General features: G+C 34.4%; 1 protein-coding gene across 1 annotated transcript; it reads left to right on the top strand.

Annotated features, from left to right (window-relative positions):
* The first annotated feature begins 971 nt into the window (after window positions 1-971).
* Window positions 972-18,611, top strand: LOC132746133 (protein suppressor of hairy wing-like). The gene is made up of 4 exons (XM_060735212.1): window positions 972-1,122; window positions 2,969-3,128; window positions 3,727-3,847; window positions 14,732-18,611. The coding sequence occupies exons 2-4, from the start codon at window positions 2,978-2,980 to the stop codon at window positions 15,846-15,848; spliced, it is 1,389 nt and encodes a 462-aa protein (XP_060591195.1). The 5' UTR covers window positions 972-1,122; window positions 2,969-2,977; the 3' UTR covers window positions 15,849-18,611.
* The last annotated feature ends 2,312 nt before the right edge of the window (window positions 18,612-20,923 follow it).

The raw sequence follows: 20,923 nt of genomic DNA, 5'->3' as shown, positions 1-20,923 counted from the left end.
GTTCAACTTAAACAGTAGTAAAATGTGGACACCGCATCATTCGTCCTTAAATCACTACATTCATTTTCTTTTCTTTTTTTCCAGTAACGTCGATCGACGAGAGATATTTACATATAGAGTTTATACATTTGAAGACATTCGGAAAAAATATATATAAAAAATCAACTTACTAGTCTATTGAGACCATTGCACTTATCTAACTGGTATTTTGGATTTCGACCTTCAAGTCTTCCATAAAATAACATTTTATTAATAAAAGAGAAAGTGAACAGTCTTCCTTCAAATAAAACATATTTGTAAGTAGATATGTAAGTTTATTTAAAAGTATGGTGCAAAAGAAAACAATGCCAGTTATTATCAGTCTAACGGAATAAAAATGCGGTGTTAGAATTCAGTGTTGTGCGTTGCTCCAATATGCATCTCAGTTAGACTTTTTGCATCACATATTCCCAAAAAATTACAATAGAAACACACCCTTTTGTGTGGAACTTTATTTTATGCTCAACCATTATATATATATTGGCTTGTCAGGTCATGGCAAAAACACATCGTCGTTAAAGCCCAGGTTTTTGTGATGAGTACATGTCATGTTGAGGTCGACACGACCTTTTGTAAACACTATTTCTTCGAAATATGTGATGTTCTGCGAATTGTGTTGTGCTAGATTAACAATGAAATGTTTAAAAAATTCGATGGAATAATTAAAACGTTGAAAAAAGTTTGCAATGTCTAACAGTAAGATATTTTATAGGCTATTTCCTACAATTCGATTAGCCCGCCATAACTATTTTGTCCAGAAAGATACGGTGTCTCGGGCAGAAGTATGATATTTTGACGTTGTGCGGAAAAGTTGTGGTAAACGCCCTATCACCGTGTACAACAATGCACTTAGAATTGATATCTATTTCCTAACCCTATCCATGGAGTTGAATGATCAGGCACACTTTACACAGTTACTTCCCTGCTAACATATACCCCCATTACCATTCGGAATATCTCGTCAAATAACGTGCTAACAGTGAAAATTGATGAAATTGAAATTTTATGTTCCAGAAAAAAATCCCCGAGGCGGTTTGATATTACTGGGAGAAAGAAATATACAGCAAACATGATTTTCAAAAGGTAACAATCAGTGCAAGTGTTATAATTCACTTTTTCTCGTGTGAAAGGGCCATGCTTTAACGTTTAATAAGTCCCACAGATGATTCGTGCCAAAACGAAAAGCACATCTCGAATTACAAATTATGCGCCCTGCTTTGTTAAATGAAATTAGGCAAATTCTATGACACTTTGAATGGGACGGTCGGTTTTAAAAATTGTTCATTTTTTTATTTTATATTTTCTATATTAATTAAAAAAATGTCAAAAAACGCCAATTTTTCACCAAAATTCGGTGTAAGGGCACGTGTTAACATGGAAAATCTAGTTTTTGTGTAATTCAAGGTTTTTCATCATTTTCATCATTTTTTGTTAACCTTTTCTCCTTATATAAGCCCCCCCCCCCCTTTTTTGAGGCCTCAAACAGTGAAAAAATGGCCTAATTAGGCCCCAAACACTGTTTTTCGTTTGAGAAATGTTGTTCAAAAAGTGACCACTTTTTCAGCACCGTCCCCCATCCAAATGTTACATCAGGGGGTTGTCAGAAAGGGTATGTTCCCCCTTCTGTTTGGGGGGTTTGAAGGGTGGCGGAGTTCCCCTCATCGCCAAGAAAATTTTGGACATGTGACAGGCTAAAAATGGCCTCAGGTGGATCTTAGGATAACTAGTACCTGACGCTGAAAAGCCTTTTACTCTATCTCAATTCATTGAGAAGTTGCAGCACTTTGAAATCAGTTTTGATGGAAAAAAACAATGCAAAATAGTGATTTTTGGCAATTTTGAGACGACCCCCGTTGCCATGGTAACAGGAAATTTACGATTGAGCATGCTGTCACAGAGGCTATGGTCTAGTCAACATTTGTGCCAAGTTTAATCAGTATTGAAGGATTTTTCATAGTTTCATAGAAGTTTGAACTTGTTACAGGAGGCTTTTCAATGAAAACGGCCATTTTTCGCAACTTATGCTCATGGGGTAAAAGGTTAAAGGTGACATTTTCTATTTCATGCATCTCTTCTATTTCAATAAAGTGGGAACACCTCAACAATATCATTAAGCTGAAAAGTTGCGATTCTACTGTTATGGGAATACCCTGCCTGTTATCATAGAGTTACATTGAAAATGGTGGCGCCCTACTAGATACGACACTAAAAATCCCTGTAACAGGGTATGGGCATCAGCAAAATTTAGGACTGGAGTGCTTGGAACTGCCTGTGACGGCCTTAAAAGTAGGATTGTCATTGATTGGAAAATTTTTTTTATCCATATATCGAAAGACAAAATATCAATATATATATTGACTTTGACAGTAGATATAATGAAAAACATTTAAATATGTGTTTAAAATTGGGATCATAGTGTTATCACTGTTATGCATGCTTGTATTAGACATTACAAATAATACAAACTAACAGAAAGTTTGTTTTTTCTGTTATTTTGTCACTGAAATTTAAAAAAAGGAATTTTATGTTCAAGTTAGCCAAGAAAACTGGTCAAAAGTGACTTCTTTTATTAGGCAAAATAGAGAGGTATATTCAGTTACAGAAATAAATAAATTTTAGCTTGTATCAATATGTGAAAGTATGTATCAATATTGTATCGGATGATGAATATCGATGATATATTGATATTGCGATATTCAATGACAGCTCTACTTAAGAATAATTTTAGGATTGGTCAGTCTGTGTACATAGTATCGTTTGAGTTGTTTGATTTTATTTATTATCAAACAGGAAATTAAAATTTTCAAGATCTATTTAAGAATTTTATATTACAATGCTGATTTTTGATTTGTTGAAGTCTATCCTACAAACCCACGTAAATTCTTTGAGGGAGACTTGTTTAAAGTGTTTCTGTAATTGTTTTTTCCAGATACACTAAATGGTAAATGCCACATGGAAACAGTTGTATAACTGTAACTTCGAGCCTCATTTTATTAAAGACTTGCTTGAAAGGATGGTGACATGTGATAATTGTGGGAAAGGCTTCAGTAAAAGAACATACCTTATACAACATCTGAAAATACACTCTGGTTTGTATTAAGCAGCAAAATATTTGTCAATTATTTTAATATTTTCTTCATTTACTGTCTGTTTACATGTTGTTTTTGTCAAAACATTCAACAAATTTGAAAGTTGATTAGTTACTGTACCCTCAGGTGCCAAGCAGATGTACATCAGTAATTGAAGTTAATCACATAATATTTAATTTCGTTGAACAAGCGTTTCAAAATTTTTCACAAAAATATGTTGTTACCAACTCATGCAATTTAGTTAATACATGAGTATTAATTGATATGGAAGTGTTAACTCTGTTATATTTGTGCCCCTATAATTTGTTACAGCTTTTTCACATTTTTGAAAGGCCCAGCACCTTGATAATGGTATGATCACATTTGAAATTTTGTCATCTGTTATCACATTTTGTTTTTAACCGAACTCTGTAAACTAGTTTTGTGTCACCTACTTCAGATTGCTTCTCCATCTTTCAGAGTTTTTTGGTTATGGTATCTTTAACAAAAGTGTTAAGAGCTCCCATTTAAACACATCAACCAAAATATGAAAGAGCCACTGTTTAGAAAACATGTACAATTGTGTCAAAAAAATATCATGGCTTTTCTTAACTTGCAGATAGAAAGCCGTTCAGTTGTTCTGTGTGTTTCAAGAAGTTCCGGTACAAACAGACATATGAGGAACATTTAGAACGACATGCCAAAAATAAAAATGTACAATGCGATATGTGTGGGAAAAGGCAAGAAGAATGACATATTTAATTTCTTTTATGAGCTCATGAGCATCTGAGCATAAATTGCTCTCTGTCTGAATGTAATCTACCTGACTCTGTTTTAAGTTCACCTGTCTCAAAGTGACGTGGTGTGCTTTTGTGATCGCTTTTCATCCGGCGTCGATCCGTACGTAAACTTTTATTTTAAACTACATCTCCTCATTAACCGCTAAGCCAATTTCATCTAAACTTCACAGAAATGTTCCTTTGGTGTTCACCTTTAATGAAAATTGTTCAAAGAATGTAATTCCATGCAGAACACTTATTGCCATGGCAACCAAAAGAAAAAACTAAAAATATCTTCCTTAAAAAACCTGAAGAGGTAGAGTTTACATATTTGGCATGAAGCATCTTCTAGTGAGTGTCTATCAAATTTGTTCAAATAAAAGCCCTAGGGTCAAAATTGGCCCACCCCAGGTGGTCATTGCTTTTCCTTATAATTATGTATATAGTTAAAACTTAAAATATCTTCTTGAAAAAACCCAAAGAGCTAGAGCTTAGATATTTGGCATGAAACATTTTCTAGTGAGTGTCTATCAAGTTTGTTCAAATGAAATCCCTGGGTTCAAAATTGGCCCCACCTGGGGGCTGGGGGGGGGGTCATTGATTTTCCTTATATGTTAATAGTAAAAACTTTAAAAAATCTTCTTTTAAATAACCCATAGACATAGAGCTTAGATATTAAGCATGAAAGATCTTGTAGTGAGTGTCTACCAAATTTGTTCAAATAAAAGCCCCAAGGTTAAATTGGCCCTCAGTGTCTATTCTAGGAATTGAAAAATTGGGGTGATTTTCCCCCCTCTATTTCAAAAAAGGGGGCGATTTTCAAAATCAAAGGGTGCCAATATAAACTGCCTATGTTAAATCGTCTGCATTAAGTTTACACTGAGGCGTTCAACCGATGAAATAATTAAAACGATAATATTTATTTAAGGCAGCAGAAGTTGTCCCCCCTTAATTTTTAAACGAAAACAAATTATTACAGAACTGCCGCGATTGATTATAAAGGGATTGGCAATAAAAATAATCGAACTATCTTTCAGGTCAAGATCGTAGCCAAGCTAGGAATTGCCTCATTTTTCTTAATTATTTACTACACTAAAATGGCGCCCAACTGTCAGACCTAGCACACTAGTTCCGGTCAATAAGGAACATTCCGTTAATTTCCGTCAACTCACGTATTAAACCAGTACCATACGGTACTAAATTATTAAAATTAGCTTACAGTTACCTCCCTTCCGTTTTCGGTGTAAATGTAAACAAAACAACCAAATATAATGCGGGATGGAAGTTATACGGTTTTATTAACTTTTTTTATAGATGCGCGATTTTCACGCACATGATTTTGAATTGTGCGCAATCTGTTAAATACTAGCGTGAATCGCGCAATCGCGGGTCCTAGAATAGACACTGGCCCTGCTCCTGGGGTCTAATTTTCCTTACATGTCTATAGTAAAACTTAGCAAATCTTCTTTAAAAAACCCAAAGACAAAGGCCTAGATATTTAGCATGAAACATTCAAATGGGTGTCTACAAAGTTCGTTCAAATAAAAGCCTTAGGGGCAAAATTAGCCCTGCTCCAGGGGGTCATTGATTTTCCTCATATATACAAGGGTTGTTCAAAAAGTAATAGGACTAAGAGTCTTGCATCTTCATATTCAATTCAATTTAGAATATTTTTATATGTACAGCGATCGAAAAATGTTGTCTTCAATTTAAACATAAAAATATTGAATTCTTATGCTTAACGTGTGTTCCCTGTGTTATTGAATAACCATGGTAACACCCACCCGGCGCAGCACATAAAAAGGTTATTGAAGCTTAGTTGAACTTCTATTTTATTCATAATTTATTTTATTTTTTCCCCATTTATTCCACCAACACAATTTATTATATTTAAGTGGCATTATGCCCAAATTTGACGTCATTCAGACATGAAATGGCTAAATCATTAAGTTTTGAACAGCAGTTAAATGTAGAAATTTGACGTACGTTAAAAAACTGAAAATGTGTGCGATCGTTAAACTTTGCCAACAAATTGGCGATACTCCTTCAGATACATATGAAAACATAAAATTAACACAGTACAATTAATCGGCTATCAGGATACTCGTTCTCAGCTTGCGCAAAGAACTCAAAAACTGCACATACGAAATCACAAACAGGAAAGGATGACAATGATAGCGGGAAATTGACGGGACGTTAGTGACGTCATATGAAAAAGCGCTACAAAATGATCGACGGTAAACAGTCCACGAACTGTCTGGCATGTTTGATTTCTGCATCGGTTCTATTGATTCAGTTCTGCCTAAATGATTTGTTTCAAACAAAATTCTATTTCATTTAACTAGATATATGTGTTATGAATACATATTGTTATAATGGTTAACGGCAATTACTAATATTTTCCCCGATTTTCTTTTAAAAATGATACGCTGTTCCGAGTAGGAAAATATACTTTTCAGTTGATAACTATTGTTTTTTAGCTCGACTATTCGAAGAATATGAGAGCTATTGTAGTCGCCCCGGCGTCAGCGTCCGCGTCGGCGTCTGCGTTGGTTAAAGTTTTTTGTAAAGTCAAATATCTCAATTATTACTTGAGATATTCAATTGAAACTTACAATACTTATTAATAGTAACAAGGCACATCAGATTGACAAGTTGGATAACTCTGCCTACAATATTGACAGAAGTATGCCCCTTTTTAACTTAGAAATTTTGGTTAAAGTTTTTTGTAAAGTCAAATATCTCAATCAATGCTTGAGATATTCAATTGAAACTTACAATACTTATTTATAGTAACAAGGTACATCAGATTGACAAGTTGGATAACTCTGCCTACAATATTGACAGAATTATGGCCCTTTTTAACTTAGAAATTTTGGTTAAAGTTTTTTGTAAAGTCAAATATCTCAATTATTGCTTGAGATATTCAATTGAAACTTACAATACTTATTTATAGTAACAAGGTGCATCACATTGACAAGTTGGATAACTCTGCCTACAATATTAATAGAATTATGCCCCTTTGGAACTTAGAAATTTTGGTTAAAGTTTTTTTGTAAAGTCAAATATCTCAATTATTGCTCGAGATATTCAATTGAAATTAAAATACTTTTTTATAGTAACAATGTACATCAGTTTGCAAAATTGCATAACTCTGCCTGCAATATTTGCAGAATTATTTGCCCCTTTGAAAGTTAGAAATTTTGGTTAAAGATTTAAGGTCTTCAAAGATATTTACTTGAAACTTTACACATGCACTTAGGGTCATAATTGGAGGGTCATAATTGTATGTCACTGACCAAGTTCCATAACTCTATCTTGCATTAAGGCTGATTCATATCCCCTTTTCTACTTAGTCTCTTGGTTAATGTTTACATGCAAGTTTTACATATCTCAATAACTATTAAAGATATTTATAAAAAACTTCACATATGCATTTAGGGTCATAATTGTAGGTCACTGACAAAGATCCATAATTCTATCTTGCATTTAGGCTGATTTTTCTCCCCTTTTTCAACTTAGAAATTCATGGTTAAGTTTTTCTTGTAACTTGTTATCTCAATAACTACTGAAGGGTTTGTGCCTTTTTCGGGACAATTTTATGCATTCATAATAATAAAGCAGTGATTTACTTGATAAAACATCTTAATAACAAGCCTTTGTACATTTTCTGCCAAATTTATTTATTCATAGGTAATTAGTATTATTATACTCAATAAAACACCCTTGTGACATTACCTTCCGAATAGTCAAGCAAATACTGTATAATTAGACTCTCTCTTAGGCCTATAACATGAATTTATAAAAAAAAATTAGCCCTTTTGTGAACTTAAAAAATTAAACAATATAAAGGCTCTTTTACTATCAAGCACTTAGAATAGTCGAGCGTGCTGTCCTACAGACAGCTCTTGTTTACTTACATAATCATATTGTTTTAAGAACGTACGATGATATGTGTAAAATAATTCTATTAATCGCTTTTTCATTAACATCATAAGTTCATGCCTGTTTAATCTACATTGATTACTATAAGATACAAGAATATGAGAAAAAGTTGAGAGTGGCCTGCTATCGAGCTTTTTTTTTCTCGGAATGTGGAACAAGAATGTGATTGTTTTCTATCTCGCTTCATCTCCACATATGAGGTCTGGTCAAAGTTACATGATTTAGGTACAAAGAACACTAGGGACAATTCTTTCAGAAGGGATGACCTTGATATGTTTTGTTTTTATTTTACGACGTCATAAACGTCATCTATGGTGCTGTTAGCGTTCGCGGGGTCGCGTACCCCTTGTCATTTGACATTTTCACAGACTCGTTATTTTTAATCATATTTTATTGATTTTTTTACTGTATATAGAGGATACATTCCGAAATTATTTACTTGTAAAATTGTGCACGTTAATTAAAAAATGTGAACAGTAGAATTGCAGTCCTATTACTTTTTGAACAACCCTTGTACATGTATATAGTCAAAACTTAAAACTCTTTTTGTGAAAATCCAAAAGAGCTAGAGCTTAGATATTAACATAAAACATCTTCTAGTGGATGTCTACCAAGTTTGTTGAAATGAAAGCCCTAGGGTCACATTTGGCCTGACCCCAAGGGTCATTGATTTTCCTTATATGTACTGTAAATCCTGTATTTTTCGGCATGTTTTAATTTTCGCTATTTCTTCTTGGGTGAAAGGGGTTCCACTTAAACCTTTTGACCTATTTCTCATGTGAGCCTTCAAGGACCTCTTGGCTCTCTTGTTTAGTTTAGACTTTTAGAATAAAAAAGGTAAGAGAGAAGAGGTGTGTTACAGTCACCTCAGTGTTCCCTTTGCTGTCCACAAACTTGTACCTTGATAATAAATTATTATGTTCTTGGTGTATTGTCTTTATACTTGGCCACAACAACCCTTGGGACAAGACCTCTAAGTAGATCAGACTTACCTTGACCTTCATTTATAAATGACCAAAGTTTGTCCTTGAACTTTAAGGTCAAATGTCTGTAGTTTGCGTGCTTTTTTTTAGCTCACCAGAACAGAAGATTCAGGGTCAAAGGGGGATGCTCCGGTGTCTGTCGTCATGCATCAACAGTCTTCTTTTCTCTGAAACTGCTGGGCAGATTTACTTCAAATATGGTCTGTAGCATCCTTATGACCGTCACACTTGAATTTGCTCATGTCATTTTAATTGGCCCCTTTTAGGGGTCAACAGAGCCGTCGTCCGTCCGTAAACTTTTACTTTAAATGACATCTCCTCATAAACCACTAAGCCAATTTCATCCAAACTTCACAGAAATGTTCCTTTGGTGGTCACCTTTAAAAATTGTTCAAAGAATTTAATTCCATGCAGAACTCTGGTTGCCATGGCAACCGAAAGAAAAAACTTTAAATATCTTCTTTTAAAAAACCATAAGAGCTAGAGCTTAGATATTTGGTATGAAACATCTTCTAGTGAGTGTCTACCAAGTTTGTTCAAATAACCGCCCGGGGGGTCATTGATTTTCCCTATATGCATATAGTAAAAACTTAAAAAATCTTCTTTTAAAGAACCCAAAGAGCTAGAGCTTAGATATTTAGCATGAAACATGTTCTAATGGGTGTCTACCAAGTTTGTTTAAATAAAAGCCCTGGGGTCAAAATTGGCCCCGCCCCAGGGGGTCATTGATTTTCCCTATACATGTATGCATATAGTAAAAACTTAAAAAATCTTCTTTTAAAGAACTCAAAGAGCTATGGCTAAGATATTGAGCATCAAACATGTTCTAATAGGTGTCCACCAAGTTTGTTCAAATAAAAGCCCTGGGGTCAAAATTGGACCCGCCCCAGGGGGTCATTGATTTTCCCTATATGCATATAGTAAAAACTTAAAAAATCTTCTTTTAAAGAACCAAAAGAGTTAGAGCTAAGATATTTAGCATGAAACATCTCCTAGTGAGTGTCTACCAAGTTTGTTCAAATAACTGCCCGGGGGGTCATTGATTTTCCCTATATGCATATAGTAAAAACTTAAAAAATCTTCTTTTAAAGAACTCAAAGAGCTATGGCTAAGATATTTAGCATCAAACATGTTCTAATAGGTGTCTACCAAGTTTGTTCAAATAAAAGCCCTGGGGTCAAAATTGGCACCGCCCCGGGGGTCATTGATTTTCCTTATATGTGTATAGCAAAAACTTAAAAATTCTTCTTTGAAAAAACCCAAATAGCTTGAGTTAAGATATTAAGCATGAAACATCTTTTAGTGAGTGTCTACAAAGTTTGTTCAAATAAAAGACCTGGGGTCAAAATTGGCCCCGCCCCGGGGGTCATTGATTTTCTTTATATGTGTATAGCAAAAACTTAAAATCTTCTTTGAAAAAACCCAAATAGCTTGAGTTAAGATATTAAGCATGAAACATCTTTTAGTGAGTGTCTACAAAGTTTGTTCAATAAAAGCCCTGGGGTCAAAATTGGCCCCGCCCGGGGGTCATTGATTTTAACTATATGTGTATAGTAAAAACTTTAAAAAATCTTCTTTTAAAAAGCCCAATGAGCTAGAGCTTAGATGTTTAGCATGAAACATCTTCTTATGGGTGTCTATCAAGTTTGTGCAAATAAAAGCCCTTGGGTTAAATTGGCCCTGCAACGTTGGGGGTTGGGGGGCCTATATACAGGTGAGCGACCTCAGGGCCATCATGGCCCTCTTGTTATGAATAATATTAATTTGATTTGCCCCTTTTAGGGGTGGCTAAAGCTAAAAATAGAAAAACCTTTAGATGTCTATTTCTACGAAACTAATAATTGGATGATCACCAAACTTTGTCTGTAGCATTCTTGGGTAGTCTTCTATCAAGCTTGCTCATATTAATTTTATTGGCCCCTTTTAGGGGCAGCTAAAGCTTAAAATAGAAATACCTTTAAACATCTATTTCTACAGAACTAATTGATGGATTGTCACCAAACTTTGTCTGTAGCATTCTTGGGTAGTCTTTTATCAAGTTTGCTCATATTATTTTGATTGGTCCCTTTTAGGGGCCGAAAAAGCTAAAATTAGAAATACCTTTAAATGTCTATTTCTACAGAACTAATTGATGGATGATCACCAAACTTTGTTTGTAGCATTCTTAGGTAGTCTTTTATAAAGTTTGCTTATATTAATTTGATTGGCCCCTTTTAGGGGTCTCTAGGGCTGTATATAAAAAAAACCTTTAGACATCTTCTACAAAACTAATTGATGGATGATCACCAAACTTTGTCTGTAGCATTCTTTGGTACTCTTTTATCAAGTTTGCTCATATCAATTTCATTAGCCCCCTTTAGGGACCACTAAAGCTTAAAATAGAAAAAAAACTTTGAACATCATTTCCTACTGAAATAATTGATAGATGATCACAAAACTTTGTAGCAGTCTTGGGTAGTCTTCTATCAAGTTTGCTCATATTAATTTGATTGGCCACATTCAAAAGCTTAAATGCGCCAGGTCATGGCATTTCTTTTATTGTATATTCTATGTTCAAATTTAATATTAGAAAATATTGACTATGGATAATTTCCAACACTGAAAGGCAGTTGTTTCTGGTGAGCGACTCAGGGCCATCATGGCCCTCTTGTCTGAATTTTAGCTCACCTGTCACAAAGTGACATGATGAGCAACTGTGATCACTTTTTGTCCAGCGTCCATCTGTTAGGTATCCATTCGTCTGTCATCTGTTAACTTACTTTAAATGACAGCTCCTCATAAACCGCTACGCCAATTCCATCCAAACTTCGCAGGAATGTTCCTTTGGGGACACCTATAAAAACTGTTTAAAGAATTTGACTCCGTGTAGAACTCTGGTTGCGTTGGCAACTGAAAGAAAAAAACTTATATCTTCTTAAAAAAAAACTCCAAAGAGCTAGAGCTTAGATATTTGGCATGAAACATTTTCTAATGGGTGTCCACCAGTTTGTTTAAATAAAACCCCAAGGGTCAAAATTGGTCTAGTCCCAGGGGGTCATTGATTTGGCTTGTATGTATATTGGATGAATAAACCAAAAAAATCTTCCTCTAAAAAAGCCAAAGAGCAAGAGCTTAGCTATTTGGCATGGAGCATCTTCTAGTGGTGTCTATCAAATTTGTTCAAATAAAAGCCCTGGCATCATAATTGATCCTGTTCTAGGGGGTCATTGATTTTACTCATATGTACAAAAATGTATATAGTAAAAACATTAACTGTTTTAACATAGTAACAAGTGAATCTATCATTGAATTACATAGCAGGCACTGACTTCCAAGGAAACCATATATTTTGTATAGCAAAGGGTGACATTTTATGGAACTGTTGTTTTCCCTCAGCAATAGCAACCAGTAAAGTTTTTACAAACGCACTATTTCAGATACAAATATGAACTTTGTGATATCAATCAAAGATTTAGATTTTATATCTGCTTTCATTCGTAGATTATAATATTAATAATATTTGTTTCTTGTCTGACATGGATAATATTTGTATTCGGGTGAGTGATTTTAGGGCCATCATGGACCTCTTGTCTACAAAGTTACTATTAAATTAACTGTTTCAAAAATGGAAACTAAACATATGACGTCTGTTTTAAACAGAAGGTTGAGTAGGGGTTAAAGGAAGAAGGTTTTGGGTCTTTATTTTCTATTTTTCTAGCTCTTTTAAAGCATTTCAGTTTGCAAGAGTCTATACATTAGAAATGTAAAACCATTTGATAAAAGAGAGATAAAAACTAATCTCAAAGTAGAGCAAAAGAGAGAAACAAGTGATAATAGTACGAAAGATACATTGACTGTTTCTCTAAAATCATTTATCACTTCAGTCTGTTACAGTATACTAGTAGATTGTATAGAACCAAGAGTTCTGGCCTCCTGGAGGGAAAACAAAAGGTCTCAGACATTTAGTTAATATAAGATTCATTAAATTGCTTTCAGTCAGTGACTCTTTAAAAGGATTTGACATACTTTCTGATTAAAGTACAAACCTCTAGCCTGCTGAAACGTTAACAACAGTATAGAGCCAGGCCACCCAGGCTGCCCAGTGCTTCCTTATGTGGTATATTATAACAACATCTACTTTTCCTCAATCCCAAATTGTTCAAATGATATCTCTTGTGTCACTGTTGACTCAACTTAGGATTTAATGGGTTTTCCTTAAATGTATATAGTAAAATGTACATACGTACATTGATGAATGTACATTGCCACCATATTATAACACACTCTGTTTCAACGCTAACCTCAGTATAACGCTGATCTTTGCTCCCCAAAAAATCCTATTTTTGTTGATTATATTTTTTTTCCATTTATATTTATAGCACGCTGTGTCTGCTAAAATGCTTGTCCAATGTGACAGCCAGATACAATAAACAATTGTAAAAAAGGGGGATATTGAAATAGGTTTCTTCCGTCCTTAACACTTTCATGTTCACGCCATAACTCATTAATTTAAAGAGCTGAAGATTTTTTAAATAACTTGGGACATGTGATCACTATTAAAGGTCAAGTGTTAAAAAGTCAACATTTCATGTCCCCTCCATAACTTCTTTACCGCTTTTTTAAAAAAAAACTTGGCACAAGTGATCACCATTATGAGACGATTTGCAGAGTGCAATAATTGGGTTGCTACCACCAATGTCAAGGTCACACTTAAAAAACAAGTGTTAAAAGTCAACATTTCATGTCTGCTCCATAACTTTTAAACCACTGAATTTTTTTTAACTTGTCACAAGTGATCATCAGTATGAGACGCTGTGCAGAGTGCAACAGTTGGGTTGCTACCTTCTAGGTCAAGATCACATTTAAAGATCAAGTGTTAAAAAGTCAACATTTCATGTCCACTCCATAACTTTTTAACCACTGAAAACATTTTGAGAAAACTTGGCACACATGATCAATATTATGCGACAATAAGCAGAGTGCAATAGTTGGGTTGCTACCCCCAAGGTCAAGGTCCGTTTAACAGTCAAGTGTTAAAAAGTCAACTTTTCGTATCCACTCCACAACTTTTAAACCACTGAATTAAAAAAAAAAACTTGGCACAGGTGATCACCATTATGAGATGATATGCAGAGTGGAATAATTGGGTTGCTACCCCGCAAGGTCAAGGTCACACTTAATGGTCAAGTGTTAAAAAGTCAACATTTTGTGTCCGATCCATAACATTTAAACTGCTGCCATGTTTTTAAGATAACTGGGCAGAAATGATTACCATGTGCAAAACACAACAATTAAGCCACTACCAAGTCATTACCCTCAAGGTTAAAACATATTTTTTTCATGTCAGCTCTATAACTTATTCACAATCCAAATATTTTAAAATTACATGGCACAAATGATCCCCACTATGACACAATCAGCAGAGCACAGCATCCCGGTTGCTACCCACACAAGGTCAAGGTTATATGTTCTCCATAACTTTTTCACTTTATGGAGGATATTTAAAACCTTCGCACAAATACTCACCATCATGAGACAATGTGCTTACGATATGCATGGCACAACATCAAGGTCATGGTTGGTGAAAGGTCAGTAAGTACACATTCATGTCCATTACAGAAGGGGATTTAACTGTCCTTCAGACCGCCTTGTTGGCATGTAGTATCTCTTTGTGGTCATTGATTAAAACTGTTCACTCTTTGATTATGGTGTCAAAATTGTTCCAGTCAGTAGAATATTTCAAAAGTAGCTAATGCTTGAACAAATCAATGCAATGTTCTTCTAATGTCGAGCAATACAGTAACAGGCTCACCATAGCCCTCTTGTTTGAACATACATGTAATTGCAATGCTTATTTTGGTAGAAATTTTTTGTTTTATGAGTACAAAATGTTGCTTTGATAATGTAGAAATCTGATGTATGTGCTTTATTTTTCAAGGTTTTACAACCAAAGAGAGCTTAAAGGTCACAGGAGCAAACATGCAGCTAAAGGGGAATATTGGTGTGAAATATGCGACATACACTTTGTGGAGGAAGGGTCCCTACAAGCACATTATCACAGATTACATGTGTCTTACAATTGCTTGTTTTGTAGTGAGAAATTCTCTAATAAAAAGTGTCTGAGACAGCATACATACAGGATACATAAAGAGGAAACTAAAGTGAACAAAGAACTGGCAAAAACCAAGAAAATGAATTGTTCAATTTGTGCAAGGACACTGTGTAATAAATGGCGGCTAGAGTCTCACCTGATTAAAAAACATAATATCCATAAAACTACTATCACAGAAAAAGGGTACATACATTTTAAGAGAAGAAAATTCTTGAAACACAATTCAGATATAGATTGTGTAAGTGAAAATGTAAAGAAAAGAGAAAACCACCTTGTTGAAACTGAAAAATCTTCAAATGAAGAATGTTCTATGATAGATTCTTCAGAGCTTTCAGTTGTTACATCAGATGATACTGATGAAAAAAGTGACCATTCTTACATAGATAATGAAGTAACTGTTACCAATACTTTGGATGAAAGGAATGAAACAACTTCAACGAGTGGGCATTTTATTAAAATGCAAAGGGATGATATCTTTAGTGATACTTGTGACGCGCGGATGTATTCTTTGGAGAATAAACAAGACAAAAGTTATTACAACAAAGATGTTACAAGGCAAGACAGAAGTCCTTCTTCAGCAAATAAAGTTACAAATTCAGATAATATCAGACAAAATGTAAGTCCTCAGCATGGTGTGAATTTTAAGAACAGTTCAGAATGCGAGTCAGAGAGACAATGCAGGATAGATATAATAGAGGCGGACCAACTCATAGAATCAAATACAATGGAGTCTCTTGAGTTACTTCAACATGAGTTTGATGATGTTGGGGCAGAGGATGATGTAGAAGATAGTGTCCAGGATGATGTCAATATTGCCGGATGTCACATTCGTCCAAGTTCAGCTGCATTACAAGAATATTTTATGAGGTATAGTCAGAAAGTTGAAAGCAGAGATAAAAGGTCTTTTTATGTGATAAATGATAGATGTGTGAAAAATAACTGATAAAGACAGATTTGTGGGAACTTGAATGCAACTCTTTCAAATTTGAAGGGAAAAGGAACAATAAGATTTCAAAATGAAGCAGTCTTTTTTTGAGATTCTCTAGAACAATGTTTTATTTACATGAAAGGATTAGAATATGTATTTATGTGATTGATGTTCTAGTGAAATGTATTGTCTGCTGGTATAAGTTTGATGACCTGGAGGCATAAAGCTGGCAGCCTTGTGGCATAAAGTAAGTTTAATTTTTAACAAGCTCAAAACATAGTCAAACAGATGATCACACATTATCAAATATGAGTATTTATTTACACATTTAGACAAGACAGACATTAATGTTAAAATCTTACACGAGTACTATATATAGTAATATCCATGTATGCATGTATAAGTAATTCCTACATAAGTTTCTTTAAGCATGCACATGTACTATGGATAATTCTTTCCCTACTTCCTGCTGTGGATTCTCTTGGACTTAATCTATTGTAAGGACTCTTCTTCTGTCTGTTGTAATTTTTCTCTGCAGACTTGGACAAATGATTAATGGGTCAGACATTAAAGGATTGCTGGCCATGTGGATTAAAATTTGTGGGTTCAAACCCTGTCTTAAAGGGCAAACCATTGTTTCAGTGAACAAGAAATATGACACGTACTGCTAAGTACTGGTTGGTTCCAGGAACAGATCCGAGATTGTTTCAAAAAGTTCTTAACTTCGATCACAATCGAACTAAAATAGTTAGATATATTCTTGAAATTTATTTTCTAAATGTTAATACTATTGTCACTGAGCATATTTCATTTATCTGACTACAATTATAATTGGTCTAAAAGATCTGCTGTTAATAGTAGACATGGTTTCCTGACATGTATCCATTATGATTCTGACAGACCTGTTAACGTTGACAAGGAATATGATTATGAGACATTAAAACACATGGTCAGACTCAAACGATTGTACTATTGCAAGTGTTGTTTTTAGGCTTTGCGCACTGCATATGGTGTTATGTCTATGACTGTACGCCTAACAGATGGTGTTGTACCTATGAACACTGTAGATGATGAAGTGGCTATGGTTTGTAGTACTGAAGATGGTATTGTCGCTTCAGCTGTGGTAGTTTTGTCACTTCAGTTTGTACTCTGCCTGTGACTGATTCTGATACTCGGTCATTGAACTGGTTCATTAAGGGCATGAATCACTTTGATGTTTATATTGAGGAGCTTTCCTGGCACTGCCTAGTACTCATTGTTTCTGGTGTTCTATTTTTGCTGAAGCTGATACAAATGAGGACTTTTTATTAACTTGGCCCTACCTCAAGTGTTTTCTTGACATTTTTATCTGTCTATACTCTGCCTTTTCAGAGATTGTTTTCCCCACCTTAATTCAAAGGAGACATTTTAATCATTATCATTGCTGCATTAAGACTTTTGATGTCCAGCATCTCCTTCTTTGCCTTTGCTCATTTTTGTAAAGCTCCTCTTTTTTTCTTTTGTATATTAAGTATGTTAAAGTTATGTCTACCACCAATCAATTATTAATTTTTTTCTTACATTAAAGATCCTTATGTTATAATAACGCTTGATTTTATCAATGATTGAGATGGCCCATTAAGGGCATGAATCACTTTGATGTTTATATTGAGGAGCTTTCCTGGCACTGCCTAGTACTCATTGTTTTTGGTGTTCTTTTTTGACTGAAGCTGATACAAATGAGGACCCTACTTTTAACTTGGCCCTACCTCAAGTTGGAGGTTTTCTTGACATTTTTATCTGTCTGTACCTTCGCCTTTTCAGAGATTGTTTTCCCCACCTTAATTCAAAGGAGACATTTTAATCATTATCTTTGCTGCATTAAGACTTTTGATGTCCAGCATCTCCTTCTTTGCCTTTGCTCAAATTTGTAAAGCTCCTCTTTTTTTCTTTTTTATATTAAGTATGTTAAAGTTATATCTACCACCAATCAATTATTTTTTTTACATTGAAGATCCTTATGTTATAATAACGCTTGATTTTATCAATGATTGAGCTGGTCCATTAAGGGCATGAATCATTGTGATGTTTATATGGAGGAGCTTTCCTGGCACTGACTAGTACTCATTGGTTCTGATGTTCTTCGCTATGAAAGCTTTTAAAAAAGCAGTTACAGGACCAGAAATATGAGCCGCAACTTGCGGTCCCATTCTTGAGTTCCTGTGCATTCAAATATTAAAACAAAGGAAAGGTATATTTTAACTGTTACCTCAAATATTTTCACAACTCTAAACCAACCTACATAATTTTCTTCGTCAATCCTTTCAATTGTTAAAATGATATTTGGATAGAATATGATGGCAAACTTCTACGTATGGCAATAGAAAGACCACTATTTCTCCCACTTTTTTCTTCAATATTATATTAAGATATAATACTTCTTTTTTATAAAAAAATCCCTAAATCTATCTGTAAAGACGACTAAATATGAATTTCGAACATATTCTAAAAGAGAACACCCCCACTTGCCCCTCACCGCTGTGGGTTCGAATCCCGACAGGGACTTTGGATTCTTTCATGTGAGGTAGCTATCCAGTTAGCTTACGGAACGTCGGTGGTTCTACTCAGGTGCCCGTTCGTGCCTGAAATAATGCACAGAAGGGCAACTGAGGTCTTCCTCCACCAGTAAAGCTGGAACGTCACGATATGACCTATACTGTGTCGATGTGACATAAAACCAAAAAAAAAAAGAATAAAAAAGAGAACACCAAGTATGCCCTTTTGTCCGTTCCCCCCCCCCCCCCCGCTGATTTATTGACGTCGAACTGCAAGGCCACCTTTCTCTTTTTCAAGTTAATAATGACAAGGCATATCAATAGAAAATACATTTTGATGTAGGAAAAATATTATAAAAAGGGGTTAAAGGGTCAAAAATATGCGCCGCGAGTTCCTGTGCATTCAAATATAAAAACAAATGAAAAGTAGATTTTAGCTCACACATAAACTAATTGCACAACTCTAAACCGACCCAGATAATTTTCTTTATCAACCCTTTCAATTGTAAAATTACATTTCCAATACATTACGATGGTAAACATCTACGTATGGAAATAGAAAGACCACCATTTCTCCCACTTTTTCTTCAATGATATTTAACGATAGAATACTTCTTTTATCATAAAAATTACCAGAACTTTTTGCAAAACTGTAAATCAACCCAGATAATTTTCTTTGTCAATCCTTTCAATTGTTAAAATGACATTTCCAATAAAATGCTATGATAAACATCTACATATGGCAATAGAAAGACCACTATTACTCCCACTTATTTCTTCGGTGAAATTCATGGTCATTTCACAATGAACTACCATGAACTACAATGGTATTACATGGTCCTGTAACCATAAATTACCATAGTAGACCATGTTTTGTAAAATGGCACCACAGCTTTTCATGGTCACCTAACCATGGTTGCTTACACCATGGTCTACCATTAAATAACATGGTAGATCATGTCTACTGACTCCATGTTCTACCATATTAATTTATTCCCAGGTGAAATGTATCATGTTTTATCATGAAATAACATGAACTAACATGGCTCACATGTAGATCATGGTTAGACATGGTTGACCATGTTATGTTACACGGCCCCTGTGTAAGATAACTTACATAAATTACTTATGATGTAGACTAACATAATAATAGTATACATAAAACTATGAATGTCTTGACTGAATTTGAGAGTGTGCATTTTTTACATGGGCAAACATATCTAATGTTCTTTTAAAGTTAATTAACTTGCATATTCTTTGTGTAATGTTTAATATGCTGGTTCCTGTGTGATCACTTTTGTTTGTAGACTTCGCCAGACTTGGCACTTGATTCTAATTCCATGGTCATTTGAAGCATTTTGGCAATGTACCATACATTAAATATCCGTTCTTGTCTGATAAATATTAACCAACCAGCCTGCATATAAAACCAACAGTGCTTGCAATTCATCTTTTTAAAATGTTCCCGCCCTTTCCCACATGTATATTTTCCTTGTGTTTGCATCTTTATCAGTGTTTATTCCATAATGTGAAATATTAAAACTGGGTGTTGGGAAACATGTTAGCAAACCTGAGTGATTAATTCTATCGTTTAAACACTTTAAAACATATATATTATGCTGTTGACACAATCACACATGGTTTTGGACGCCATGTTTGACTGTTGCATTGTGGTAAGGTTTACCTCTGCTTTTAAGACTACTAGTATTCAAATTATAAGGCTAGGACTACTGTTGAATACAATGAAACTAAGGGTCATGGGTTCAAATCCCAGAAGGGTCAACATTTTTTTCTTTTTTCTTTCTTTTAACATTATTTATGTAAAAAAAACAAAAACAAAAACCCAACAAACTCTCATATCCCTTTTGGGAAGAAAAAAAAGTGTTTCATATTTTTTATTCAATTTATATAGTTATTTACTGACATAAAAATTATATTTATAGTACACCATGATACTTCATAGTCATTCACTGTGAGTATATTGCTTTTTACCATGGTCTGTAATTTTGTTACATGGTAATCCATAGTTTTTCATGATTGCTTACTCATATGCAGAATGACCATGTTATTATCATGATGAGACCATGGCATTTGATGGTTTTTCATTGACGACCAAGAAATAACATGTTCAGATATCAAAAACCATGAAATACTACGCTGACCATGGTACACATTTCATCTGGCAAAGACTATTATTTCCCCCATTTTTATGCCCCCGGGCATAAAGTGATTGAACCGTCCGTCCGTCTGTCCGTACTAGGTTAACCTAGAACGGCAAGTTGGATTTTTCTTAAGTTCTACCTGTATTAATGGCTTCTAAGTTATCACACTTACTAATCAATACAAAGTACATGATCTGGGCAAGTTACATAACTCTGGCTTTCATATTTACCAAGTTATTGCCCTTTTCAGCACTTAGAAAATGAATAATGGTTAACCTAAAACGGCAAGTTGGAAATATCTTAAGTTCTATCTATACTAATGGCTTTATAATTTCCACACTTACTTATCAATACAAAGTACATGATATTGCCAAGTTATATAACTGTGTCATCC

The sequence above is a fragment of the Ruditapes philippinarum genome, unplaced genomic scaffold (assembly GCF_026571515.1).
Source record: "Ruditapes philippinarum isolate M1 unplaced genomic scaffold, ASM2657151v2 ctg2573_1_1_1_1, whole genome shotgun sequence".
Classification (NCBI taxonomy): Eukaryota; Metazoa; Mollusca; class Bivalvia; order Venerida; family Veneridae; genus Ruditapes; species Ruditapes philippinarum.
Note: the sequence above shows the minus strand (reverse complement) of the source record. Positions and strands in the feature narration are given on the sequence as shown.